Consider the following 27189-nt stretch of genomic DNA (forward strand, 5'->3'; position numbering starts at 1 on the left):
CATCATCCTCTCCTTAGCATTTCTCATATACAAATATAACCCTAATTGTAATATACATTATTTCAAGATGACCATTGAATTATGTACACAAGGGGAAACGGAGAGATTTTCTCACTGTCAGGAACACATGCATATACGTCATATGTCATTATATAAAAAGAGACTTGAAAAAAAAAAATCCATCTACTTGTATAATATGATATAGCGTACCGCCCGTGTTGGGAGCACATTAAAAAATCTCTCGAAGGTTAGAAATTGGAAACAACTTCGAAATGTATCTGCTGCTAAATAAAAATTGGCAACTGCCTTCCATTATCACTCTTTTTCTTCAAGATTCAAGTACATCAATGCACAACTTCAATTTTAAACAAAAAATCATCTTTCTTTTATTAGCGAACGAAACGTTCAGTCTCGATATATAAAGTTCAGTGAAACTCCACGGAAAAAATCGGGTGTCGGGAGTTCTGCACGCGCCTCAATCTTCAGAGCCCTGGTATTGATTCGAGATTATATTTTTCGGAAGGTGATTCAGCACCGCGACTCTCTAAGGGCTTCGGTTTCTTCATGGCTTCAAGATTTTGCAAGTATGTGTAGGAAGGATTCCTACTAGACGAGGACACAGGGTTGCTTATTCTGCTAGCAAGGAACCGACGGATCAGACCCCTGAGGAGTGGAGCCATTGTGTCTGGCTCATGTTCCAAGTAGTACATGATTCCTCCCATGCACAAACTGAACATGAACACCTGCAACAATTCAAAAACGTAAATTAATGCACTTTTTAAATAGTATAAAATTGCCAACTGTTCAATCAGATCCAACTCGAACGAAAAAAGGATTCAAGTATAGAATGCTGAAATAGATTTCGTTCTCAATGATCACAGTTTAGGGATAAGTGGCATGGTAGAAAAACAGTACCTCTGCGTTCTTAATATCTGGAAGAAGGTGGCGGTTTACTAAGATATACCACAAAGAATCTCCAGCTCGTGGAAGAACATAAAGAGCCAGTTCACCACGTCTAGGCTTTTTCTCCAGTAAAACTGAAAGAGCAGATATTGCACCTGCAAACCAATATACAAGCTTGTGGTCTTTTGAAGCAACTTTTCTATGCAAACATATGACACCCTAACACAAAGAATGAAACATTAAGAATGTAGCCAACGTATTATACAAGTAGGAAATACTGAAGCAGAGGAGTAAAGTACCTGAAAGATTCCAACAAATGCGGACAAAAATGATGTTGAGCGAACAGCATCTTTAAGAGCAATTAAAAATGTGCGAGAAGGGGCCTCCATGAACTAAATGAAAGAAAAATTAAAAATTTGTCTCAAGATTTTCCTTCGAATTTTAGAAAATAGCATATATTTTCAGCTCCTAATGAATATAACAATATCATGACAAAAAAGACTCCTATTCCTAAAAAGTTAGAACTTAGCTTAAGATAGTTGCAAAGTAGCTTATAGAATGGAACATCAATTTGCCTTTTGAGGGCAAATGTGCATGGATGGCAATAAATCCACTATCGTGGTCAGCGAAACTAATGGGTAAATGCAGCACTTCAGACAATCATTGCTAAAGAAGGATTATCCTAGTGAAAAATGAAAAAGAAAAGGCTGAGTTTGAAGAATTTACCTTCTGTAGGCGGAGAACAACAAATGGTACAAACGTCAAAGAAAAGTAAAGCGGAAATGTTTTCCTAAATGTAGCTGATGTTGCCCGTGCATTATGAGCTAAACAAGAATTCGTGTCTGGATGAATAACTGTACAAGGAAGTATGGATGGATACTCTTCCAACTGTATAGAGTTGGATTTTGTTCTCTCAAACAAATAATCAGATAGAGAGGCAATATCCACAGGGTGGCCTCTACAGCCATCCCTTACAGCCTTGTATACAGGTTGGGCAACTGGCCCAGTCTTCTGAATAAATTCTTGATAAGATTTTGGCAAGCTCTCAGGCCGCATTACAAAGGCATACATAACCTGAAAAATAATTTTCAAATAATTAGAATTTTGGACAATAAGGAGGGAGAAGTAGAAAGAAAACAAGAAAGATTTAAAATTTTTTGGGAAAGGTGACAAATTACTAGCAAAACAAATCAACAAAGAGAGGTGCTACCTGCGCACATGCAAGAGAGAAAAGTAATGAATCTCCATGCTTCCAATGGCTTCCCCAAAAGTGAAACTTATTCTTCGACTTCGCAGAATTATAAGCACACTGATGAAAGAAAAGAAAGGTCAAAAGGTTGGAACCACCGACAAAAACTCAATCATTTCACATACTGTTGAAGAACAGCTATAAATATACAATTACAATATGCATTCATTTACCTGGCCTAGCCTGGCCAGCAAGTACAGAGAAAGTGTGCGCCTTCGGTTTGAGTCATTCAATGCTAAAATAGACAAACCAGCAACTGAACCTGCTAAAATTCTGCTCCATCATCCCCCGAAACAAAGTCATATATATGGAATAACTGCTTCAAAACATTTCAAATCATATACACAAACACATACATACACACAGACACAGAAGAAAACTCACGCATTCATTGGTGTCTCTTTCTTTCTCAATTTTCTCAACAAACATCTAAGAGCATGATATGAACCACTAAAGCCACCAAAAAATAAACCGATCCGGCACGCTTCTTCTCTTACAATGAGATCTTTTTCCGAGACAAGTTGCTGCAAAGCAATAAAATCGAAAAAAAATTCAATTCATTGCCCATTTTAACAATCTAGAAAAGTTCAACAGCTGCTGGATAACAACATTTTGTTGAAAGCTTCGATTGTGCACGATAAAACCCTAGAGGCATAAAAAAAGCTTCCAATTTCGATTCTTCACAAGTATCCTATTCCTCTCTCAAATTTGCAAGAGAAATTCAAATTCACTATCACTAATTGAGCAATTTATCATTTCAATCGTATAATTTCTCCAATTCTTCAGATCATCATTCGAAAACACAATCTTTTTACTGATTATACCAGTCCATACCTTAAGATCGAGGAGAGAAGAGTAGGACTGCCGGCGCGCGAGCTTAAAAGCGCGAAGAAGGATGCCAATTCCGACTCGAACGCCATACGACAAGAGAAAGCTCTGGCAGAGATTACCAATGGCGTGGGCGACGCAGGACTCGTCGGCGGCGTGGTCGCAAGGCGGGTGGTGCTGAGATCCAGTGGCAGCGGCGGAGCGCTGGCGGCGCTGGAGCTCCTCGATGGCATCGCGGAGGCGGTCCTCGGCCTCGCGGAGGCGTCGCTCAGCATCGGAGCTGTCTAGGGGAGGCGGAGAGGGGGGAGAGGAAGAAGGGGGTTTGGGGAGAGAGGAAGACATTGCCGTGGCGGAGAGGAGAGGTTGGGTTTAGGGGGTTTAGCATCTGCGAGGACGCAGACGCGGCGGTGGAGGAGGGAAGGGGGAGGAGGATTCGATTTGGTTTGGAGCGTTTACAGTTACTATTTTATAGTGGAAATGGTGTCGATTCGATTTGCTATTTTCGAAAAAGAAGTCATAAAGTCGGGAAAATGGTTTATCCGGATCGTCATGGCGGGTTTTATTGGTGTCATCGCAGAAATTTTTCATTCGGAACATGGATGGTAAATCATATGTTTTTATATAATTAGTGGAAAATTATATTTTTAAAGTTATTAAGTTTTTAACACACATATGCCGCTATTTGTATAATGATATGAGATATATCATCTCGTATTCCGATCATATTGAAAAATTTCTCGTGTCATCAGATCATTTCCCTCCTATTTATTAGATTGAGATGCAATATGGATCTCACACTTCAGAGTTCATGAAACGATAAATTTTGGACCGTTCAATTTAAATTTTACGGTCTACATTAATTTATTTTATTGGCTCACCTTACACGGATCGAGAAATCTGAATTGTTCAATTTAAATCTTACGACCCAAATTTCTTAATCTGTAGACTACGGAATGTGAGATCGTAAAATATCTCAATCCTTTTTATTAATTAGAGTCCTAGTGCAATGTAATAAGGGGTGGGCAAACGGACCCTGGACTTGCAGGTCGGGGCAGAATCAAGATGAGTCTATATATTTTTATACAGAAAACAGGGCAGGAGTGGGTTCAAACATGTGAAGACATGGCCCTCGACTTGACCACCATCTTTTGAGATCTTTCACGAGAGCTTACAAAGAGATCTGTCGAGTTTTACTTGAATTGGTTCTGATTTGGGTTTTGCATCAAGTTTTTCAGGTTGGATCAGGAAATGGACCCGTAGACCTGTTGGAGCCGACCCGTTTCAAATGAGCCAGGTTAGGTCCCGTTTCATTTTTTAAATGTCCCGTCTCGTTTTATTTTTGAAGAGGTACGGTCCGGTTCCACTAAATTTGAACCTAACTTGGCCTGATTTGCAATGTTTACTGAAAGGTCCTGTATATTTTGTATTATTTTTTGTTTTATCTTTGTTAAGGTTTCAGGCTATGCTTCTTTTTAAGATAACATTTTTATTTCTGAAATTGGATGAACCATTTTGGTACTTCGTCGTGTTACTCTTATGATATTTCTTTTATATCGAATAAAGTATATGCCCAATTAAAAAATAAAGCGTGCCAAAATGCTATATCATGGTGTCGATAAATGTCACGTAGGACAAATCCCACCCTCAACATAAAAGCAAAATGATTAGATTGTGTTATAATCATACAAACTTTCTTTTGGAAGGGAGATTTAAATCTTCTTCCCACTTTGATCGATTCGATCTTGCCACGAAGCTTGCCATTGCTTGTCGTAGAAGGTAGCTTCATCCGCAAGCTTCTTAAGGTTTTCGAGATCTTGGGTTCGCCTAATGAGTACAATAGCAATGACTGTCACAAAAACTCCTGCCTTGCATATCAAGTTTCCAGTTTGTCCTACAACGCCGAGCCCTGTCGAAGCGTCTACAACATATGCCATGAAGAACCCCACCATTGCCGCTCGACCTTAAAGAGACAAGGCGAAAAATTGAATCTGGTGTATAAGTTCAAGTAACCATGCAATGCGCGCAGCAAGAGATACGTAGTTCTAAGAAAGTGTGTGTATGTGAAGTGATGGGTGATTGGAACCAACCGTTGATCAACTCGGCCTCCGGGAGATAAGATCTCATCATCCATGCCCACCATGGTATGATGGAGCTCCTGAACACTACCGGGTCTTCGTTCGTTGATGCTTCCGGGTGAAGCTCAAGAAACTTCCTCCTTTTTGCTTCTGCAATGCCAGCACACATAAAATCAACGATGTTGTAAACGAATTTGTAAACATTTTTGGATTAAATTGCAGACCTGCTAGAATGATGCCATCCCAATCCATCTTGCCGTTTTTGGAAAACATATTCAGATCCCATGTCCCATTCTTCCACCTCTCATCGCTGAATTTCACGACTGACGACTCTGCGCCCCGAGACCATCCTTTGATTTGGAGTCAGCAGCATCCTCCACCTCGTGTTTTTAAACGCGTAAAGAAGATTTCTCTTGTGCAGATACGTTTAAACCATTTGCTTCCGCATTCAGAGCAACAATACGGGTTGCTTCTTTCGTCCCCAAGGAGCGAGCTGCCGGTTTCGGTTGGGGTTGTTTTGTGACTTGATGTGAGCTGCAAACTGTTTGCAGTGAAGCAGAATGGCAATGGAAGCCATAGCCTTATCTGAGACAGATTATTTTGCGTTGTTTTTCGTAATTTGGTTCTTCAGCTTCTAGATTTCTTCCCTTCAAGTTTGTAGATAGAATTTCAGAAAGTGGGGAGGAAGGCCTATGCTTGGGAATTTGAAAGCTTATCTTCCCCCTGTTTTCATCGGTGAAGTTATGGGCAGGCAGTTTTACTGCATCTGCTTTAACCAACACTTTGGAGAACTTTGCCAGAAATGACAGTGCCAAAGAAATCACTTCTCGGGAATGGGAAATGATTTCCGTGATTTCCGCACACCCATTTTCTCATTTTTGTCCCTCGAGTCTCCTTTGATTTATTCAATCGAAATCCAAATATAAACAAAGGGGTGCGTGGGAAGAAAAAGGCACGCAAGTCACACCTATGAGAGTCTTCTCACATGGAACTATTTAGCATAAGCAATACTGATAGGAGTATAAGAACAGCAACTACCAATTTTATCATTTAAGACACGTTTGGAGCAAGAAAAACAGATTTTGATTTCCTTAATAAATCAATCCCTCTAATCAAATACAGATTCTGCTAAAAGAAAGCAAACAGTCAACTGCGGAAAAAGAGAACCGAGAATTTTGGAGGTAAACTAAGAATGGCTTCAAATCTGCCTTCTTCAGCTATGACTATGGGGAAAAAAATGCAACGGGCCAACAGAAGAAGCTCTTTATGCTTCATAACCCCGTAAGTTGGTGGCGCGTGCAACCCGGTTTACACCCAATGTGAAGGCACCCATTCTGAGATTACAATCATAGGTCTTGCACATGCTCTTGATGTTATGAAACGCCTGAGTCATGTACCTTTGAAGCTCGTTATTCACCTTCTCTTCATCCCACATAAACCCTTGAATGTTCTGCGACAAAATCAACCGAATTTCAGTATGTTAAAATTATGTCTCTAATCGTCGAATGCTACTCAGAAAAATCGAGCTAAAGTTTCTCCTATCGGTCACCTGAACCCACTCAAAGTAGCTAACAGTCACACCACCAGCATTTGCATATATGTCTGGGAGTATTATAACTCCTTTCTTCAATAAAATCTGCACCAATAAAAGATCATCTCAGAATTGCAACCATCTTTTTTCGTATTTAAAATCGCGGAAGAATTAATATGTAAGAGTACCTCATCAGCTTCTGGATCGGTAGGATGATTTGCTGCCTCGACGATGAATTTCGCCCTCACGGATGAAGCATTTTCCCTTTACAATAAGACGATTAGAACAGATTAATCTATGACAGTGATTATGCCTCCAATCTATGCAACATTGTACAAGAAACAATGAAAGCAGCGATTTTGTCGGAAAAAAAGCTCAAACCTGTTCAGTACTCCACCTAAAGCAGAAGGGATGAGAACATCGCATTCGTGTATCAGTACCTCATTAGGGTCCATGTTATCTCCACCGTTGAAATTTAACAAACTCCCAGTGCTTTCCTTGTGCTTAACCAACTCATCAATATCGAGTCCATTAGGGTTCTTAACTGCACCAGTAATGTCACTCACAGCAATGACCTTACCACCTCTCTCGTGTATAAGCCTCGCTGCCCAGGATCCTACGTTTCCGAAACCCTACAAAAGTTCACCCAAAACTCAAAATTTTTACATGCTTACCGAAACTTCACTTGTTAACAGACACGACAACATCAAATGTGCATACATACCTGAATAACAAAAGTCAAGCCTTTGCATGACTTCCCATATTCTGCAAGTAAAGCTTCTGTTCCAAAAACGACACCGCGTCCAGTTGCAGCCTCCCTACCTAGTGATCCCCCAAGATCCTAAAAACCCAAATACAAGAGAAAACTTAGACAGTTCCAGCGACAAATATTTGATCCAACTGTAGGAAACCGATTTTTGGCTTAATTTTCTGAGTGTCGAATACTTACGATGGGCTTTCCAGTGACAACAGCTGGTGAGTGACCATGAAATTTGGAGTACTCATCCAACATCCATGCCATGGTCTGAGCATTGGTGCCCATATCGGGTGCGGGAACATCAGTATGAGTTCCAATGAGATCGTGGATTTTCTGAGCGAAGACGCGAGTCAGACGCTCCAACTCGCTCAAACTTAAGTCCCCGGGGGTGCATCCGATTCCACCCTTGGCTCCACCATATGGAATGTCGGCCACGGCAGTCTTCCAGGTCATGAGTTGAGCCAGGGCATTCACTTCATCCGGATCAACCTTTAAGAAACAAACCAACAACAAATTCGATACAGAATCCACCAACAGAAAGACATACATTTAGCTAATCTATGCCGATGTTTTCTTGTGTGATTACATATGAACGGTTTAGCCAAACCAATTAGAAGCCAAAAACACAATCACAGGTTACGCAAATGCATGCATCTTACACTTTCGATTAGTTCCTAAAAGTTCAGAATCAAAGTTCATATCTTTTTTTTCCGTTACTGAAGGGAATCAAACCCTGAACATATCATAATCCTAACACGTTACTCCATCCCCTCCCTCGACACTTGGGTTCGAAAAGCTAATATCTTTAACCATTACTCTTCCCTCCTGAATGATATTTCAACAACCAGATCATGAAAAAGAACAAAAACATAAGACTAACAAAACGAAAACAAAAACCAAATCAAGACATCATCATCACCTCAGGATGATATCTGATCCCTCCCTTCATTGGTCCACGTGCATTATCATGCTGCACTCTGAATCCAACGTACGACACCAGGCTTCCATCGTCCTTGGGAATCGTGCACTCCACCTTAATCCAACACAACACACAGAGGAAAGAAAAAAGGTTCAAAACTTTCTCGAGAAACAAACACAACTTAATCAAAATTTGAGATTTAAACAAAAAAAAAAAAAAAAGACACAAAAAATAGCCGATGAACAACCTTGATCTCTCTGAAGGGGATCAAGAGACTCCTCTCAATCTTAGCATCGAGCCCGAGAATACGCGCAGCGTTTTTGAAATTGCGGCTCGTTGCGGCGAGGGCGTTCATGGCTGCTGATCAAACTCGAAACAAGAAAAAAATGATGCTATGGGAATACTCAAAGCACCATAAAAACTCCAAATTTATAAGAAGTAACTTATGGGCTGTGGTAACAATGGTGAAATGGGGTAAGTGAGGCAGTCAAAAACGGAGACACAGAGTTGGGCAAAGGGTGAAGTGGCTGGTGAGCTTATATAGGGAGAGGGGTGGTGGAAAACGAAGGCTGCCACTGATTTTAGAGAGAGAAAGTAGAGAGAGGGACAGATTTGTGCTGTTTGTGTGCTTAGATGGATGCACTAATCAGGATTATAGGGATAAGCTTAAAGAGCTCGGTCAAGCAATTAGCTAGTATTAACAGTTATGAATTTACGAAATCGCCACTTGAATCAGTTCTTTCTCGAGTCGTGAGGTGCAAGGGCATAATGGTCAGTAGAGTGAGCAGTCAAGCGCAGCCAGCTTAATTTAGCAGATTTTAAGGGTTGCAAGATCTTGACGTGAAATTTAAGTGCATGGCATCAACAAAATTAATTAATTAAATAATTAGATTTATTTTTTATTTTTTAATTACAATTTTATTTTGAATATATATTTGTCAGTTGTCACCTGCGCATTTGGCATCCCAATCCGTTAATTCCCCGTCACGACAACTCAGAGTTGATTGGGAGGGAGATGGGCGACAGCCAATGAAATTTTGCCAGGTGGAAACCAACTGCGGCGTCCACGCGCCAGGGGAAGAGGATCTTTTCTAGATCCCCTTTGTAGAGTAATTTTTCGGTGTACCCGGTACACCAAAAAAATTTGGTGTACCCTCACTCATAATGGTGAGGGTGCACCAAAAAAATTTGGTGCACCCTCACTTTTTGTACACCAAAAAAATTCTAATGAGTGAGGGTACACCAAATTTTTTTGGTGTACCCGGTACACCTAAAAATTTTCCCCCTTTGTGGAGATTCCTAGTAGTTCATTTTATATGGTGTGATCAATTTTCGTCAGGTACTATTTATCTTTTATTTTAAATAAAAAAGTCAAATAATTTCTAAGCGCACGATACATGATAAATGATTAAGATGTGAAGTTCCCTAATCTTTACAATTTGGATTAGAATGGGATCCAAATCCCACGCAAGGTTACTAAATTGGACCGACGTTTCGCCGCGTATTGGTTATGACGTGGACAGAGATGCTTGATTTTATCATTTTTATTTGCTTCCAATTTAAGAGGTGATATGCAATGCTTCTGAATAATTAATTTTCCCAACACTGGATTATTTAGTAGACTAAGCATGCTTGATCTTGATTTTGTTATGTAGTACTGGAATAAGCTTGCTTTAATGAGGTGTCGATCACGAGAGCTTGGTCTCAGCGAGACAGAATTTGAAATGAGAACGTACTTAGTGACCTAAACATGAAGATAATATGCTCTAACGTTACAACGTGAGACTGTAAAAATTCAACGCAAAACCACTTGGTAAATAAGTGGAGACCAGAGAGGTTCAAGATTTGATGATTCTCTTTACAAAATTGGCACCGTCAATAAGATTCATGAAACATACGATTTCTTCTTCTTGATACTTTGTTTGCTTGGCTAGCACCTAGAGAACGTCTATCGTTTTGGACACTCGGTATTAAAGAGGAGAAATCAAACTCAAGATCTCTGGTATAATGGTTAACCCTCGTAACTAACTTATTTACAAGTCCCTTCAAGGGACATCTATTTTTAGAATGTTACGGCATTTGGTGCGTCGGCTTGGAGGCTGCAACAGAAACAAAATATGCTTTGGTTGTTTGCCTTAGTTACTAATCAAGTTTGTTGCCAATAAGTGCTATCCACACCCTTTTTTTTTATCGGCTATCCACACTTATTTTTACTTCACGCGCACCTCTCAACTTTCGGCTGTCAGATCGAATGAATTGAAGACCAATGACAAAAAATTAACAATAGTGTGTGGAAGATAAAAATGCATGTGAATCGCACTATCCAAAAACCAAGAGCACCTGTATAGACTCATGAAAACAGATTTCCTTGTAATTAGCCACACACTTTTATATCATCCTTGAGTTCGAATTCGAAGAAAAATCATTCAACTCAACCAAAGCAAAGTACATTTTACACTACTAGTAAAGATAGACAACCTGATCGAAGGACAGTTTTGAGTTAGGCCCTTAGCAAGGCACCTCATCGGATCTTCAACTCAATCGAAACTACTAGAGTGCATAAACAAAACCGTATTCCAAGCTAAAAAAGAAAATACCGAATGATCTTCTCAAAGCTTTGTGATATAATGTCACGATCTCATCAAACTCCCGCGCGTGTTCATAATAAGTGCGCAAGATTCTACCATCATAATGTCAGAATCTCCCCGAAAGATGTATGGTCCTGCACCTTCAGTTCTTGACCATTTTCCTACAATCAAAGACAACTTTCAAAACGCATACTAAATGCCTGAAATATAATGGACAAAAAAATTAACTGTCATAACTTATATGTCCCAGCCAAAGGCCATTCTTCCCATGATTTCATAATACTGTAAATATTAAAAGTGCCAGATTCGGCCACTGGGTAAAGAAAACCGCAGACCATCCATAATCTCAAATGGTCAGCCAATAGGGTAAACATACCATTGCACTTAAATACAGTGACAGAATAGTTGTGAATATACTTTAATTTAAATGAAACTTATGATGGTAGAATTAAGGTGCCCTACACCAATCCTTCCCAACCGAAACAGAAAATGAGAAAAAAGCCAGCCCAAAAATATGCATGATACCTGGCAAGATTACCAGGATGCAATAGAGTAGCTCCATCTACTTGAAAACATCAAACTAGTACAACTTTGACATCAATGAAATAAAAATCTTTTAACTCACTCCCACCAGATGGCTCAGATTTTAATTAGATCTGCTCAACGAACAACTGCAGAGTAGCTGTTCTCATCCTGAGAGGTGTAGTTTAACAAGAGCACATATCATCATTGCCATATATAGGTGGGAGGGGGGACAAAGACTACAACAAAAACCATGAACAGTTGGGAGTGAGTGACATTCACAAGACCTGGTTGGAATTCGAAGTTGCCCCAGGAACTATTCCCACTCCCCTGTGGTATTCTAACACCCATCCCCTCCCGAAGAAAAAAGACAAAACAGAAGTATGAAAGAAAAGAAAAAGAAAACTTCTTTGATTCTTTTCCGTTCTCCTCCCCATTTTTCCGCTGGCAGTGAAAATTATATAATCTGATGGAATGTGCAGATTGAAATACACAAGTCACTGAACACTACTGCTAACCAATAATTTCATAGAGCACAAAGATTTCGTGAACAAGTGACTTGACTCTCTGGGGTTAGCATGAAAAAACCTTTGAGAAAGAGTCTTGCCGTAAACCGATAGCTGGTTGATCTGATCGGACCCCGGAGGGATCGCTAGACCAGCAGCCAGACTAACAATGAATGTTTAATGATGGTGATTCCACACCAGGCTCAATAAATGATTGAATGTAGAAAGGGGACCACCGAACATGTAGTGAGGATCCCCGGAAACCCCGAAAGCCACAATAAAGTAATACCAACTTAATCTGCTAACCAATAATTTCATAGAGCAAAAATATTTCGTGAATTAGCTAATCACTATCAAAGAAACAAGAGAAAAATGCAGAAGCGGTGGATACCATAGATTGTCATAATGCTATTCTCAAAAGTCTGAAGACCAAGAAATTAAAACTCACCTCGCCTGATTTATTTTCCATTGCTGTTATTATGTATGATATTGTCAAGTTAACCGTCTTTCCTATAGTAATAACCACACGCATAAATCAGGAAACTGATCTAGTTTGGTCTTTTTGGTTAAAAATTGCGGAAAACTTGTGCTTCCAAAATACACTTGGCATAAAATAAATAAAGTTAATTAACATACTTCCTCTTTCTTCGATCAACCCCAGTATTCCTTGGTTCAACTTTTGGAGCAGACCCGGGGGGCATAGAATACTGCATAGGAGAAGGGGCTGGAGCAGTAGCTGTAACAGAAACAGTTGTAGCTGGAACGGGTGGAACGGGAGGCACAACTTGCTGAGGTGGAGCAGGTGGAGGAAGTGCGGGAACAGGTTCAGGAAGGGGTCTCGGCAAAATATGTTTCAGACGGTTGTTCCTATAGTTCTTCCAGAAATAGAATTGCTGCCTATGTGCTAATTCCTAGAAATCACAAAAAACCAGATGAACATTCTGCTGGCTCCAACATATAGTTCCAAACCATTAATATTCGAGAAAGAAAATGCATCAGAAACTGACCTTGTTTCCGGGATGTGCCATTGCAGCGCGAAAGTTCGCATTTTGAAGTTGCTCAAGAAAAAACAGGCAATGAGGATACCTGAACAATTACAAGAAAATGCTTCGAGGGTCAAAAAAACAAAACCTCAGAAAAGAATGCTTAGACTATTCAATCGGCTCAAAGTGACCACAAAGCTATCACACGAGACGGGTTTTCGCTCACATTATAAATCTCGTATACTCAGGACGCTGCCAATACTGAAGATACTTCAAGTACCCAATGAAAGCCTCATCCTCAAAGTAACGATTCTGAGCCAAATCTGCATTGCATATACAAAATATAAGCTGCTCCGACTCAAAGGGAAAGACCCACTAAACATTTCTAGGGAAAAAATCCAAATCCAAATACTAAGAGATGTATACATACAGTGAATGTAAGTGGGATTTGCGAGGCACTGGACGAACTCCAATTCGAGCAAGAATCGCTGCCGCCCGTCATCTGGGTCCTTGTAAATACTGCTTGTCCTGCAATTACAAGCACAAATCAATCAATTGAGCGAGTTCCTTCTCTGTTGCAATCAAACGGGTAAAATTTAGGAAATGACCTAAGATGTGTTCGGCAGCCGAGAAAGTGCAGGAATCAAAGAGAAAAGGCAGAAATTTTGGCGATGAATTGAAGTGAAAGGGAAAAGGAAGAAGGTGAGTTTGCTTACGGCGGTGGGGTATCGGCTGTGTCATCACTCTCTGTGCCGGACGCCATTAAATATCAACACTTCCAAACGCTTAGCACTCAGATTTGGGGAGCAATTTTCTGCTGTTTTGATTGTACTCGATTTTTAACGACTGAGTCGTCCCCCATTTTTCTAGCTTCTTCTGTAACAGTTCGTAACAACTAAAGCAACGAATAATATGGGCTGGGTGCGGTAAACCAATACAGAGCTCAATCCAAAAGTGACTACTTAGCCCATTGGGGCCCTTGTCTTCCCTAAACAATTAAGAGATGTCGTTTGAATATACTTTTGAAATAACTTAAAGCACTTTTAGTAAAAATAATTTTAGAACCAATTATTAGTAAAGATGCAAGTAAATCTTGGAAAAAGTATTTAAAGTGCATCCTGGAAAAAACACCTAACTGGTATTTCTTGTAGAAACCACTTTAAGTGTTTTTGAAACCTAAAAATATTTTCTCTAAAAGCGCTTTCAATCATTTTAAAATCACATCAAAACGAGCTCCAAAAAACCATTGTGTGTACTTCTCAGAAGAAAAAAAAAATGAAAGAAAGAAAGAAGAAATCATTATGTTTTGAGTAATGTTATTCATACCATGTTTTTGAATCATATTTTCATACCATCTTAAGTTACATTTAATATGAATTAATTAGATTTTTAAATTTAATTTATTATTTAATAAATTAATAATTAAGAAAAACTAGTTAATTAAATAATGATTGTGGTATACGAAGAGTCTTTCTCTTTCATTATTTTTTATTTTACAAATTATTCAAATGATGTGGCTATCTATAGCTAATATAGAGTTATGGTATAAAAAGATCGTATGAATAGTATGTCCATTGTCCAATTTTCGGGTAAGGATTCTCTCCGGATCAATTCACTCTAGATCCTCCTAATCATCGGGTAAGGATCATTTCTACTAACAATCAGCGGGGACTTTGTAACCCTCGCCCTTGCGACCAGCATGCCCGTCTTCCTCTCCCTGCCACCGACGATGACAGTGGGCGGGGATCGGATCGGCCACAATAAGGTTGTCTTTATCTGTTTGTTCGGAGCCGGAGCAGTGGTGGTGGTTCTCCTCTGAGTCGGCGTCGGAGACGTCGAAGAATTCCCATTGTGTGAGACCCAGGAGCTCTTTTTCGTCTTCAATTTCCCAAGGAAAGAGGAAGGAGAAGAAAGATTTTTGATCGCAGGCTTTGAATCAAACGGCCAACATAACTTGATCCGGAGAGGATCCTTATCCCATTTTTTGAGCTCACATATTGTTGATATTGAGTAGAATCTCAGTTTCATCAAGTAAAATTAAACAATTCTTCAAATTTGAGATCCTAATTTTTGTAAACAGATGATCTCCGGATATTTTCCACAAAATCCCACAAATCAATTAATTCAGGTTCTTGAAATTTGATTCAACAGTTACAAACAGGAAGTTTCTTTAAAAATTATAATAATTTTAACCGTTGAATCAAATTTTCAAGAACTCGAATTAATTGATTGGTGGAGTTCGGTACGAGAAATCTGAAGATGATCTCTTTCCCTAGTTTTTGAGCCCAAATTGACCCGAGCTAGAGCTACCATACTACCCCCTATGCACGAGTGTGAACTCCCTCCCCAACTTTGAACCTGCACGAGACATATAACTTAACTGGTTAAGTTAGACATTCTCGTGGTCAGCCCGAGTTGAACAGCCCTCGAATCGATTCACTAGAACAATACAAACTTATATTTTGACCCAAAAGGAAGACAGTTCATAGTTCTATTTCACTATTCAAATCATAAAATCGAATGCAGAAACAGTTCTTGGAATAGGGGATCCTTCAATGTTATGAAACATCGACGCTGGTCTTGAAACTACAAATCTAAGCACAGAAATGTGTAAAAAGGAATCCTCTCTGATACAGCATTTGCACATCTGCCTTCTCTCATCCCCCCCCACACATAAACTAAACTCTTTTCGTGCACTACAAATTCGAGAAAGAATCAAGTCGGCCTCTGCCATGCAAATGGTTTGTTCAACTTCTTTTCTCCTGTTCCCAAAACTATAGATACGACTGTAATAAAACATAAATGACCCTCACACAGTGTAGCCACCTAGCAATTTAACTTCGTCATACATGGCCTTTCGCACAATGTGGCCACCTGCTAGTGATGTATCTCATCATTAGTATGGTCGATACCTCATGGGCCGCCTGAACCTTGGAACCCTCCTGCAGACAAGAAAATTCAAATCAACGGCATGTCATAATATGAGGAGTTTCATGCAAAGCTTCTGAGTGAGCGAGAGAAAGCATAACAAAGCTACAACTTTCGAGCTGTGCAGCTAATGAAATAACTGAAACAAATTTTCAATAAACTTGAACAAGCTGCAATACTGACAACTTGTTAAAAGGACATAGAGCAGCCTAGGAGAAATGGCCTAGCCGCTTAAGGTCATTCTAATTTCCAGTTTTGACATTTCAGTATTTTCGGCTTTTTTCCTCTTTTTTAATTTGTTTTTTCTTTTGGAAAGTGCGTGAGGCATACAAAGAACAATAGTACCTTTAAGTCATATCATACGACCAAAATGTAGCAGCACATGTTATGATGTAGCTGTAAGTATCATAAATTAAACAGCCGCACGCATTTGGTAGTATACATTCTTTCACATGTATTACTTGTATCCTATCAACAACCTAAAATCTACACTCAAACGAACTAAATGGTTACAAATATAGGCTGGCCATTAATGGAGACAACATATAATTTTCCAAAATTCTATGCCTCTTTTGACTTCCTTACAAGGCAAACAAGTAGAAAAGGAGATCATTGTACTAACCCATAACCAAACGCAGGATAGAAGGGTGCAGCAGGTATGAAAGGCCTCCGAGATCGAAAAAAAGGGTTGGGACGCCTTCCTCGATACTGTTTCAGTCCAGGAACGTTTGTCCGCTTAGCGGAGACCTGTTAATATACCAAAACCTATCACTGTTACCCAATTGATCGCTAAAAAATCAATATTCAAGTAGAGCGACCTATCTACATAAAATAAGAAAAGAAACAAAATATGAAGTACCTTCAATTGACGGCCATGCAATTCTGATTCATTTAACAGTAGAGCATTCTGAACAGCCTCAACTTCAACAAACTCAACATAAGCAAATCCTTTTGGTTGACCAAACTTGTCGGTCAAAATTGTAACTCTGTTAACAGTTCCACAAGACTGAAAATGCTGCTGGACTTCCTCAGGAGTACATGCATAATCAACCTGAAGGTGAAATCAAACAATAGGTTCTCACTCTTGGTCTTAATGCTTACAGAGAGGATAGCAAATATCGCAAGGTAACAATTTAGAAAGAAATTTTTCCCCAGTGCAGATGAACTTAGTCAAAGACTTAGGAAAGCATACTAAAATTTGAGACTGCATTGTATAAGTACATTGAACTATACATTAACTAATACTAAGTACTTGTTTCAGTTTAAGTCAACTGACACAACTATATCTGTACCAGAAATTATCCAAACTAGTTAGATTGTGGACAGTAGGTGGCTACTTGAAATTTAAATCTCAAATAAAAACTTAATCACACTCAGAAACCTTCAATAATGTGTAGCCTACCGGAAAAAAAAAAAAGGAAAATAAAAAGTCTATATAAACATACAGTCACCTAGCAAGTGCAAGAAAAGGACAGCAAACAAACTCCGCGGATGGCACCCTGTCCTAGGGAACGCCAAAAGTAAAAATTAAAGTCTCTCCCAGGATAAACTCAGTCATATCCTAAACTACGATATCTTTAAATTCTGAAAGATTTGAGTCCCTCCAAAATAAATTTGACAGGATGGAAATAGATAGAGACAGAAAGCAGATCATGAAAACACATATGCACTATATAATAAAGTCCAAACTTAATGAAAAAGAGAGGGTTTTTGAGCCTCACATTACCAACATAGATGGATCTAGAATCCACCTCCTCCTTCTCAGCCTGAGACGCAGAACCACTCGAGGGATCTTCATTCACAATCAAAACACATAAAACAAAAACTATTAGCTGTACTGATAGATATCATTACTTGAAGCATTAAACCTTAGAGTAAAATTAGATAGGGGATATCATGTCTCATCAATTACAAACATGAGCAGTTCATTATGTCAGCCTACTGTGTGACCAACAGAGAAAGACCAAAGATGTTAAATTAGACAGAAGCTAAGAGAGTTCAGTTATTTATCATATTAAGGGCACATAGTTACACAGAAGGATTAATCTAGCTTACATAACAGGGCAATAACTACTAGTAAAACCATTCAGAACGACACGCATACACAAATGCAGAACAAAATCTACAAACCCAATAAATTAAAATGAATAACCATCGGAATCAGGAAGTTTATACATTTAACAACGGACAACCATGGTCGGTTAACGCGTATCATTAAAACTTTCCTGTTCTTTAAGCTGGCTTACATAAAAGGACAATGACAAACAATCCTAGTAAACCATTCAAAACGGCACGTGTGGATGTACCCAGAACAAAATTACCAAAACCCAATTGTAGAAAACCAATAACCTCCCAATTCAGGAACCCCATTGATTCAACCGGCAACAACTAACAACATGGGTCTCACCATGCGAACATGTACTCAGAACAAAACTACAAAAACCCAATTGTACAAAATCAATAACCTTCCAGTTAGGGTACACTATCCTTTCAATCAGCGATAACTAACTACGTGGGACAGTTAGACGCATCAAAATTCAAAACAATTAAATATTTCCATTCGTTTAAGCTCTTGTGAATCAGCATATCCCCAGCACACATCACAAAGGGACAACATAGCGGATTATGACCTAGCAGCATCACCCACACAGTCATCATTAAGTTCCAATTCGAACCCACCAAAAAACCCAATGCAGACTAACCCTAGATAAAAAATATAATGCCCAAAACACCCAAAAGAAATTAAATTACAAAAACGAAAAGTAAAATTGGATACCTTGTACAGCGCCCATCTCCTTCTCGACCTTGGCCTGCATGTCGCGGAGAGCGCCGGCTTCCTCCTCTATCTCTTTCAGCCGCTTCTTCATGTCCTCCAGCTCCTACACCACATTGAAACCAGAACCCGACCCGAATCAGCCCAACATGGTCAAACAAGAAGCTAGGCCACCAGATTTTCGATGTCTAATCGATTGAGGGAGTACCTTGGAGTTAGGGTCGTCGTTGTAGTCTTCGTCGTCGGCCCCGTCGGCCCTGGACGACATGTCGACGTCTTCGCCGTCGTCATTGGGGATCTCGGCGCCGTAAACCTCGTGCTCATGTTGCTCCTCCATAGCTCTCTCCCCCGGTGATTGTCGGATTCAGTGTGATTCCGAGCGCGCGCGTGCGTCTGCTTTTTGAGGTTTTTGGTTTTGGGGATATTATATATTTGGGATCGGGCGGTCGGCCTGCTTGGGGGTTTGGGACTGAGGAAGAATGCGGCTCAAATTTGAAATTTTAGGAAATTTGTGGGGGTATTTTGGGGTTTTGACGTGTTTATCCGCTTGTCTTTGATAGTTTGATTAGTTCGTTAGATTCCGGCTTTTACGGCTGATCATGAACGTCCGAGATTGAACCACGTGGTTGAAAGAAAATCCTACGGCTGCAGTTTGCTTCTTCTATTTCGTTTTACTGTAGGTGTTCTAAACGGCGTCATTGCGACGATTGGCACGTTTTAAGAACAGCTACCCCAGAAATTGGACATGACCTAAAACAATACATACAAATTATATGAGGTATGGGAAGAGAGGAAAAAGTTATCAATACATGAATTTCAGAAAGTTTTTTTTTTTGAGTGTGTGTGTGTCAAAAGATAGATTTTGTTAGATTAGCTACAAACGGAATTCGAACTCACGCCGTCACTCAAGAGCTCAACTTATTTCCACCATGGTGGTAAAGGGCCGCTTGTAGAGCTTAATTGACTTTCATAAAAATGTGGATTTTAAGTGAATTTACATAGATTTTATTTTATTTTTGAACAAACGATATTATCCACACTAAAGGAGTGGGAGAGCAAGCTAAGACTCACAATGGGCAAGCAATAATGTTATTCAAATTCGCCTTTAGCGAAAATTGAACCTAAGACCTCTGACTTACCAATGAAGGGAAATACCATTAAAGTGTAGTTATAAGTGGCTTCTATGTAGATTTTATGAACCTTTTAAAACTTTTATCATGAATTTTAATAGAATTTTATGGTTAGTGTGGACCTTTTAATGGCTAATTTATTAATAATCGTTACCATTTTCAAATTTTAAATGTTTATAATATTAGCATGGAAGTTGACGTTAAACTGTAAAATGATAGAAAATCCATAGAAAATCTCACTTTTAAAAATATCCTCCTAGCATTTCTCTTATTTGGAATGATGATTATGACCTATGACTATGAGATTGCAAAACTGGTGGTGGCAACGAGAGTCATGAAAGTTAAGGTAAATATTGAGATTACTAGAAGAGGCCGAGGTTTTGAATTCATATCCCCCTCCTCTCTCAATTAATTTTAGGGAGCTTTAACGAAACATTCTCGGTACTATTCATTTTTAACAAAAAATCACATTTTTAACTTTTTCCGGTACTATTTACTATACCTTTATTTGTCATTTTTTCATTAAAACTAAAGTTTTTATTATTATTTTTTTTTTATTTATTTATTTTTTTTACTTTTCGTTAGTTTTCATTTTATTTTATGATTCAAAACATTAGGTTTTCAAGTCGAGCTCATGCACTAAAATTGTCTTGATAATTTAATGTTGCTTTTTTTTTTTTTTCAAAACAAATCATTTAAAAAAATTGAAAGATTCTAACCTGAAAAATCATTCAGGGGAAGTGAAGAGCAATGCAACGTTATCAATAATTATTATAGTTAACCAACATGTAAATATTGTTGATGTACAAAATGGACAAGTAACAAGCATCGTCAATGGTGTCCTAAAAATTATCCCTACCACCACCATATGTCATTAAGTTTAAAGACTTGGTGGCCTTCAATGGGGCAGAGAGCCAGTTCCTGTAGTAGAGGGATTGCCCGAGGCCCTAAAAATTTTTCCAACAATATAGCATTACCACGGTGAAACCAGTTGGGGTTTGAGTGGGAAATGAGGTCCATCCACGTGAAAACTTATGTGCAGCTCTTCAGGTACTTCCAGCACACGCGCGGTTGCCCCAATAGTCCCAGATAATTGCTAACGTAGTTGCAGGGCGTGGATTCCACAGCGTACATGCGTCTTACAAGAGCTGTTTTTCGAACTAAAAAACTTTCATCAAAATCGTTTTTAATTATTCTGAAAGCACTTCCAAATATAGAAAGTGTTTATACACAAACCCTAAAAGCAATTATATATATATATCCATCAAAGCAAAAACCCTTTAACCAAATGGATGAAGTGATGAGGCCTAAACAGCCTGTCAACAAGAACAAATCTTGGTTAGTGGCCAAGGCATTGAATTTTTCTCAACATGTGGGATTTCAAATTGCCTAATACGTGGAATCATATCTCAATCCCAAAAGCACCTCAAAGATGCTTTTTGCTGTCAAAACGCCAAAAGCCAAAAGCACCATAACACTCCCTTGGCCTTAATAAAATGGCAACCGGCAATGAGCCTCATTTAGGCAAGAACAAATTGCTTTTCTTACAGGATCGAGTTGGCTGGCAGATTGACCTCCATGTTCCTCCCTTTTTCTCCGAAGAATATATTCCTTGGTGTCAGCCAAATTGTGCAAACACACACATAAAGGATATAACAAAAATAAATTTTGGCACTGAAATTATTTTTGTTCTTTTTATAGGTTATAAATAGCGAGTTCAAAATCTAATCTTTATATCCCCATCTCAGCATTTTAGCAGGTTTACGAAATCTCCACGAGATTTGAGCCTACGAACGGTTAGTTAACAGTCGACCATGGCGTGGGAAGTAAGAAGAGGGAGAGAGGTCTCACATGAGAGTAAGAGCCTTGTTTGGTAGCCAAGGATGACTTGCCTGCTCTACCTAGAGAGACGAATTCCAATCTGTGTTCTGAGTGAGGAAACTCCAGTTTGGCTAGGCAGGCTTCCTGGCTAAGTTGACCGGCACTTCTTCCTCATGCCAGGCCAAAATTGGGGAAATTAGGACTCTCTCATAAAAAAAGGTGTGAGCTTTTTAATTTGGCTAAAGTTATGCGCTTTTTCTTTTATTTTTGTCCTTGAAATAATGTAGTTTCTAATGAGAAGATGTGCACAAAAATGAATGAAAAAATTAACTCAGTTGCAAATGGAACTAAAGTGAAAACAAAACGAAACTATAACAACGGAAATGCAAGAAAAAAATTTAGAGACAAAAGTGAAATTTCGAGCAAGTCACGAGATATAAGTGGACGGTAAGAAACGGGTTCGGTTGTACTAGTACGTACCACTCAGTGGTTCATATTTTATGCAAGATCTAATTGTTGCAAAGATCTATTAAATCTTTACATACAAGTTCTAACCGTTGATTTTTCAGACCACTCAATATACGTACCATGGAAGAAGAATTAGTCCTAAAAATGTGGGTGCATTACTTTCACTTTACTTTCATCAAGTATTATGAAATTCACTTTCGTACCGAAATTTTTTTTCGTCTCACTTACATACCTAAAATTACGTTTTTCTCTCATATTCATACTTTTATTAAATTAATTGTTAGAAGTTCCGATAAAGCTTGTTATGATCTGCATGTGGACAATAACAAGTGTGATGATTAACACACCTTACAGGGGTGATTGACACGCCTACGCCAGAAAGTCGGAGACCCCATTAAAGCCAGGTGGGCCCCATTCTTGTCAACAGAAGCAACGGCTGGATTTCCTCCCTTATATAAATCTATTTGGCGGGAGATGTCGTTTCTGTAATTTAAGGTATTTTCTTTTGTATCTTCTTCCTTCTTCATCTTCAGCTTGTTATTCATTGCCAAGTAAAAGGAGTGTGTTTATTTTCTGCATTACCAATTCGCAAGCAACACAAATTATCAAAAAATGCAGGAACTCCAATCGGATTGGTGCTCCCCACTCGCCCCCAAAACAATATCATTACCTCATGTAGAACAAATGGCTGAATGAATTAAAGACAAAATCAAGCAAAAGAAAACTAAGGGACGCAATGGAAATTTTCAAATTTGGCGTTAGAGCTCAAATTTGGGCTCATGATACCTTTCCAGAAAAAGAACGACTGCCCGGTTCAAATTTACAACTTTGACTTGATGTACAACATGTTTTAGCCATTCGAGGTCATTTAGGTTTCCCAAAAAGCAATTTAATTTCTGTAATAAAAATTAGACTTTGTTTCACGTTGGATTATTGTCATTGTGTGTTGGCCAACAGAACAACACCGACCCGGAATTTGAATTTCAATGTACGAATTTACATTGCTTTCTGGGGGGTTTAGTTTTACTTAAATTTGAATGTTGAAGTAACATATATATCTTCAAAAGCATCTAACTTGGTTTCTTTTGATTGATTTTCGGTGCAGAGCCCCGATGGGTTAACTGCGGTATCAGCCGTCGGACAGGAGACACTTCGATTATGGGAGATCTTCGGACCACCAAGCATTGACAAAATCTCTCCTCCGGATACTCTCTTATACGTCAAGGTGGATACAAGATGTAGTTAGTTTATAGAGAGAAGAAAATGTACATGAACAGCTCTATATATTGTTGGAAACCACAGAGAAATATACATGTCATATGCCTAAGTTCTATCTGCTCATTACTTATGGATACCGCAAAATTTAGTACATGGCACCGCCTAAACTCAAATGACCTCTATCACATTCGGTGCAACATAGAAGGCAACGAGCCAAAATTGCTTCCGGATTGTCTTAACTGCAAATAAACTGAACTCATTCGGTCTCTGAGTCATCGCTCTTGTTGTCCACATAAATCTCTGGAACTTCGCCGTCTGATGTCTTCTCCTCCTCCTCTCTTTTCTTCCTCTCTTCTTCTTCCTCTCTTTCAGTAGCTCGAGCCTTTGCTATTTCAAGCCTAGAACTGACTGCTTCCCATGATACGAGTTTCTCCAGGAAGACTGATATGTAATCTGCTCGCCGGTTCTGAGGGAAGAATCAAAGATGTGGTTGTTAGATGCATTGGTATTAGACAGAATGCATAGGCCCGAATCATAAGATGTAAGTTCAAATGTTCAATAAACAGAGACTCACCTGAAAATCGAGGTAGTAAGCATGCTGTTGAAACAAAAGCAAATTCAAATCCGTTAGTAATGGCTTTTCCCAAAAGAACTGATCAATATAACTATTTTCAAATAGGAAGAAACATGGTAGATGTTAAATACCTCCCAAACATCGATAGTAAGGAGCGGCTGCATAAAATCGATAAGAAAACTCATTACACATGAGAAAGAAAAAGCTTAATGTGATTGGTATGATTTCGTTTATACTATCTTTACATGAAAAATGATACAGGAAGAACTGGGCCAGTCATAATACTCACGGAATAATCCCAAATAAGGGGGTTAACGGCATTAGGACTCTTCACCACTACAAGCTTCTTGTCTTCATCAGATGGCTTAGGATTTACTGCGTTTCCAACATCAAGTCTATTCGCTTTATCTGGCATGCAAAATTCGGCATCAGAGGAATATCAATCTTCAAGCAAATAATATGAAGTGTTGTGGGTAGGCAACTACTAACATGCAAGCCAAGCCCAGCCAGAGCCAAACTGTGTACTTGCCGCTGACCTTAAGTCGTCAATCAATCTCTCAAAAGAACCAAAGTCTCTATTAATTAGTTCTAGAAGTTCCCCGGAAGGTTTTCCCCCGCCACCTGGTTTCATGGATTCCCAGAAGAAGTCATGGTTCCAGGTCTGCAAACAGGTAAAAAAGGAGTAGGTAATTAACATAATGGTATTGATACAAAAGTAAACATTATACGCTTGAAAAAAATTTCAAAGACACATCAGGTGGATGTAATCAGTATTTACTTTAACATTAAGTAGCCGTAAATTCACCAATGTCGAACATGAGCTTAATTTCAACACAAATGTATAATTTCAGATTGAGATACACTTCCCCACGCACCCCAGAATATTATCAACTCAAACAAATCAAAATCGTGATAAAAAATCATCTCACGGCCAGCATACCTGCGCTGCCTGGTTGAAAGGGGGGAGCAGATCCCCCCTGTTGTATGTAGCAAGTATGATATCCTCCAACGACAATTCATCTAGTTCAGTTCCCGCTATCATCTTGTTTAGGTTATCCACATAACCTCTATGGTGCTTCCCCCAGTGGTATTCTAACGTCTCCTTGCTCATATGTGGCTCCAATGCATCCTGCTCAAATTGACAATCAAACAAAGTGTCGAGTTTTAAACATTGGCTCGGCATTTTCATACAAAGCGAACAAGCACCCGAATTTTATGGTTCATTTCCAGCAAAACTAGGTAGAATTCTCAACATATAGCTCACTCAATGTATAGTTTCTTATACAAGCACCTGAATTTTCATGAAATGCTGAAACTTCATGGAAAATGGATCAAAAGGCAACGGTAAAACAGTAATTAGCTACTGAAATGAGCTTTTGATTCTAATTTCATATGCGAAGAAAAATCCTACTTACCAGTGGATACGGAGGAGGCTTCAGCTCAAATTGTGCCCTAATATCAATGGCGTAGACTTTCCTTCTGCATTGTCTCTGCTTTGACAGCATTAAAATTCCAAATTAAATACAAATAATAAACAATATAGTGGCGGATTCGCGATACAACTTTTTCTACACAATTTTTTCTACGTTTATGTTTTAGCTCTTTTTTTAAAGATTATGTCTATTAAAAGTAAGCCAACTTAAAAAATTTGACCGTTGGATTAAGGGTTTAGGATTTATATAGAATCGTATTCATCAATGTATTGTCCATTTTCTTCGCTACAATACAAATAAATATCTTAATAATTTTGGATTTGTCTAATTTATGTAAGAATTATCCCGAACGATGTTTTAAAAGATAGACAGTTCAAATGATTAAAATCGAAATAGGCAAACCTGTTTCTTTGGCCATTGCAATCTTCGAGCTGGTCCCAGACTTCCATGGAGCCCTGTAAATTTAGATTAACCGTTAAACTTAGTGGAAACCCATCTGCACACAGAGGAAGAGATGGAGCGGGGAAGAGGGTAATGACCTTGCCATGACGGACCCAGTGCGCAGGTTAGCGAACTAGGCGTGGCTAGCGCTGTTGTTACTGCCGCTGCAACTGCAACCGGTGCTAACATGTCCAAAAAGTTGAAAACTCTTGATAAAGATTAAGAATTTTAACAGGGGATAAGACTGAACAGTAATATTTATTTCCGGAGGGCAACTTTATTGGGCCTATCTTCTGCTTCGTCATTATTTATAGGGGTATTTATATGTCATTGTGTCGACGTGATGTCGTCAAATTAGGTAACCAATGTAGTACTAGGGGTGGAAAAAAATCCCGAAAATCCCGAACCGAACCGAAAAAATCCCGATCCCAAACCAAAAATTTCCCAAACCGAAATTTCCGAAATTTTCGGGATGCTATCCCGAACCAATCCCAAAATTTCGGTATGGGATTCGGGATTGACTTCTCGATATTTCGGGAATCCCATACCAAACCGAAAATATATAATATTAATTATTATATATATTTATACATATATATATTATTCTTTTATAATTGATGCTAGTAGTTTCTAATTCATGCTCAGCAACCTAGAATGCCCTACACCTTGCATATTTTTCATGTTCTGTTTGATATTCATGTGGATTTTATTATTGCTACTGCCATGGCTGATGATTTCAAAAGGCTTGATTCTTTTGTCTCTCAACAGATTGCAAAAAGAGTTTAATTAATTTGAATTTTGACTATGATAAAAAGAGTCAAGCATGCCAGTGTTCAATTAAATGGTAGTGTGAATGAAATGAAATTCCTAGTTCATAAATGTGTTCTTGAATTATATATTTGAAGAACAATTCATAATTTCATATTTCAATTTGGGATTCCCGAATTGTCCCAAAATCCCGAAAATATTTCGGGATTCCCGAAATTTGGGATTCCCGAAAATTTGGTTTGGGATTGGTCTTCAAATTACCGTCCCGAAAAATTTCGGTTTGGGATTCGGGATACTAGTTTCGGTATGGTATCCCATACCGAACCACCCCTATGTAGTACCAGTACGAGTGTACTAGGGCTGGGCAAACAGGGCTTAGGCTCGCGGGGCGGCCGGGTTCATGTGGTTTGTGGCGGATACGGGTTGGATTTGAAAATTTGTGAAGACAAAATAGGGTGGAACGGGTTCACAAAATTAACGGGTTGGAGTGGGTCCAAAAGTTAAAGGAAACGGGCATCAGCTAGATCCGTTTCTCTCAATTTTAACTCTTACAAGTGATAGATTTTATGTCGATTCTTGTTAAAGATGAATCTGGACCATATTATTGCTAATTGAGACTGAACCTCTTCTCTCTTCCTTAATGTAAATACTTTCATTTGTTCAAAAATAAAAAATAAAATAAAATTTGTATCTGGGTAGTAGACTAGTACTAGTACTACATTTGTGTTTCTCCTGTGTGAGTACGCTTGTACTACATATGTTTTATTTATGTTT

The 27189-nt window shown here is 38.8% G+C and overlaps 5 protein-coding genes, 1 long non-coding RNA gene and 1 pseudogene across 10 annotated transcripts; 1 reads left to right on the top strand and 6 right to left on the bottom strand.

Moving 5' to 3' along the window:
- Positions 1–279: 279 nt before the first annotated feature.
- LOC103953693 lies at positions 280–3419 on the bottom strand. Of its 2 annotated transcripts, XM_009365463.3 has the most exons (8): positions 2987–3419; positions 2537–2676; positions 2326–2425; positions 2114–2212; positions 1630–1977; positions 1203–1295; positions 916–1122; positions 280–743 (listed from the first exon to the last, which is right to left on the bottom strand). In XM_009365463.3, the coding sequence occupies exons 1-8, from the start codon at positions 3320–3322 to the stop codon at positions 483–485; spliced, it is 1584 nt and encodes a 527-aa protein (XP_009363738.1). In that variant the 5' UTR covers positions 3323–3419; the 3' UTR covers positions 280–482. The 2 variants fall into 2 exon arrangements, with proteins under 2 accessions (XP_009363738.1, XP_048421622.1); XM_048565665.1 differs by lacking the exon at positions 2537–2676.
- A 1270-nt stretch (positions 3420–4689) lies between these two features.
- On the bottom strand, positions 4690–5923 carry LOC103953810 (annotated as a pseudogene).
- A 154-nt stretch (positions 5924–6077) lies between these two features.
- On the bottom strand, positions 6078–8903 carry LOC103953694 (glutamate dehydrogenase 2-like). The gene is made up of 8 exons (XM_009365464.3): positions 8510–8903; positions 8263–8376; positions 7536–7832; positions 7311–7427; positions 6968–7218; positions 6775–6850; positions 6605–6691; positions 6078–6505 (listed from the first exon to the last, which is right to left on the bottom strand). Exons 1-8 carry the CDS (start codon positions 8615–8617, stop codon positions 6320–6322), a joined length of 1236 nt encoding a protein of 411 aa, XP_009363739.1. The 5' UTR covers positions 8618–8903; the 3' UTR covers positions 6078–6319.
- Positions 8904–10609: 1706 nt separating this feature from the next.
- LOC103953695 (mediator of RNA polymerase II transcription subunit 31) lies at positions 10610–13736 on the bottom strand. Of its 2 annotated transcripts, XM_009365466.3 has the most exons (7): positions 13578–13736; positions 13292–13389; positions 13088–13184; positions 12886–12964; positions 12515–12789; positions 12327–12388; positions 10610–11011 (listed from the first exon to the last, which is right to left on the bottom strand). In XM_009365466.3, the coding sequence occupies exons 1-6, from the start codon at positions 13622–13624 to the stop codon at positions 12376–12378; spliced, it is 609 nt and encodes a 202-aa protein (XP_009363741.1). In that variant the 5' UTR covers positions 13625–13736; the 3' UTR covers positions 10610–11011; positions 12327–12375. The 2 variants fall into 2 exon arrangements, with proteins under 2 accessions (XP_009363741.1, XP_009363740.1); XM_009365465.3 differs by lacking the exon at positions 12327–12388.
- A 1602-nt stretch (positions 13737–15338) lies between these two features.
- On the bottom strand, positions 15339–19034 carry LOC103953697 (polyadenylate-binding protein 1). The gene is made up of 6 exons (XM_009365467.3): positions 18771–19034; positions 18566–18668; positions 17511–17581; positions 16649–16840; positions 16412–16536; positions 15339–15803 (listed from the first exon to the last, which is right to left on the bottom strand). The coding sequence occupies exons 1-6, from the start codon at positions 18897–18899 to the stop codon at positions 15758–15760; spliced, it is 666 nt and encodes a 221-aa protein (XP_009363742.1). The 5' UTR covers positions 18900–19034; the 3' UTR covers positions 15339–15757.
- A 2377-nt stretch (positions 19035–21411) lies between these two features.
- Positions 21412–23322, top strand: LOC125468716. Of its 2 annotated transcripts, none has more exons than XR_007251077.1 (4): positions 21412–21732; positions 22083–22127; positions 22336–22476; positions 22600–23322. It is a non-coding gene; the product is annotated as an uncharacterized LOC125468716 (long non-coding RNA). The 2 variants fall into 2 exon arrangements; XR_007251076.1 differs by having other exon boundaries at positions 23087–23322.
- On the bottom strand, positions 23248–25930 carry LOC103953698 (superoxide dismutase [Fe], chloroplastic). Of its 2 annotated transcripts, none has more exons than XM_009365469.3 (9): positions 25746–25930; positions 25609–25661; positions 25189–25263; positions 24714–24902; positions 24263–24434; positions 24063–24181; positions 23905–23931; positions 23774–23797; positions 23248–23665 (listed from the first exon to the last, which is right to left on the bottom strand). In XM_009365469.3, exons 1-9 carry the CDS (start codon positions 25834–25836, stop codon positions 23456–23458), a joined length of 960 nt encoding a protein of 319 aa, XP_009363744.1. In that variant the 5' UTR covers positions 25837–25930; the 3' UTR covers positions 23248–23455. The 2 variants fall into 2 exon arrangements, with proteins under 2 accessions (XP_009363744.1, XP_009363743.1); XM_009365468.3 differs by having other exon boundaries at positions 25189–25266.
- Between the last annotated feature and the right edge of the window lie 1259 nt (positions 25931–27189).

Source organism: the organism of the source record quoted next, unplaced genomic scaffold, assembly GCF_019419815.1.
Source record: "Pyrus x bretschneideri cultivar Hongxiangsu unplaced genomic scaffold, Pyrus_bretschneideri_v1 Contig4, whole genome shotgun sequence".
Classification (NCBI taxonomy): domain Eukaryota; kingdom Viridiplantae; phylum Streptophyta; class Magnoliopsida; order Rosales; family Rosaceae; genus Pyrus; species Pyrus x bretschneideri.

What these genes read in the sequence shown, in the direction of transcription:
- LOC103953697 (XM_009365467.3), bottom strand. Translation starts at nt 18,899, where the DNA reads ATGGAGGAGCAACATGAGCACGAGGTTTACGGCGCCGAGATCCCCAAT. An exon ending in ACGACGACCCTAACTCCAAG is followed by an intron (nt 18,669 to 18,770) that starts GTACTCCCTCAA and finishes AATGTGGTGTAG; the next exon opens with GAGCTGGAGGACATGAAGAA. An exon ending in TATCCTGCGTTTGGTTATGG is followed by an intron (nt 15,804 to 16,411) that starts GTTAGTACAATG and finishes TCTTGTCTGCAG; the next exon opens with GAGGGTTCCAAGGTTCAGGC.
- LOC103953698 (XM_009365468.3), bottom strand. Translation starts at nt 25,836, where the DNA reads ATGTTAGCACCGGTTGCAGTTGCAGCGGCAGTAACAACAGCGCTAGCC. An exon ending in TGCAATGGCCAAAGAAACAG is followed by an intron (nt 25,267 to 25,608) that starts GTTTGCCTATTT and finishes ATGCTGTCAAAG; the next exon opens with CAGAGACAATGCAGAAGGAA. An exon ending in TGGCTGGGCTTGGCTTGCAT is followed by an intron (nt 24,182 to 24,262) that starts GTTAGTAGTTGC and finishes TTTGCATGCCAG; the next exon opens with ATAAAGCGAATAGACTTGAT.
- LOC103953694 (XM_009365464.3), bottom strand. Translation starts at nt 8,617, where the DNA reads ATGAACGCCCTCGCCGCAACGAGCCGCAATTTCAAAAACGCTGCGCGT. An exon ending in TCCCCTTCAGAGAGATCAAG is followed by an intron (nt 8,377 to 8,509) that starts GTTGTTCATCGG and finishes TGTTGGATTAAG; the next exon opens with GTGGAGTGCACGATTCCCAA. An exon ending in TTAGGTGGAGTACTGAACAG is followed by an intron (nt 6,851 to 6,967) that starts GTTTGAGCTTTT and finishes CTTATTGTAAAG; the next exon opens with GGAAAATGCTTCATCCGTGA.
- LOC103953693 (XM_009365463.3), bottom strand. Translation starts at nt 3,322, where the DNA reads ATGTCTTCCTCTCTCCCCAAACCCCCTTCTTCCTCTCCCCCCTCTCCG. An exon ending in AAAGAGACACCAATGAATGC is followed by an intron (nt 2,426 to 2,536) that starts GTGAGTTTTCTT and finishes ATGATGGAGCAG; the next exon opens with AATTTTAGCAGGTTCAGTTG. An exon ending in TGCTGGCCAGGCTAGGCCAG is followed by an intron (nt 2,213 to 2,325) that starts GTAAATGAATGC and finishes TTCTTTCATCAG; the next exon opens with TGTGCTTATAATTCTGCGAA.
- LOC103953695 (XM_009365465.3), bottom strand. Translation starts at nt 13,624, where the DNA reads ATGGCGTCCGGCACAGAGAGTGATGACACAGCCGATACCCCACCGCC. An exon ending in ACAGCCGATACCCCACCGCC is followed by an intron (nt 13,390 to 13,577) that starts GTAAGCAAACTC and finishes TTGTAATTGCAG; the next exon opens with GACAAGCAGTATTTACAAGG. An exon ending in TGGCACATCCCGGAAACAAG is followed by an intron (nt 12,790 to 12,885) that starts GTCAGTTTCTGA and finishes TGTGATTTCTAG; the next exon opens with GAATTAGCACATAGGCAGCA.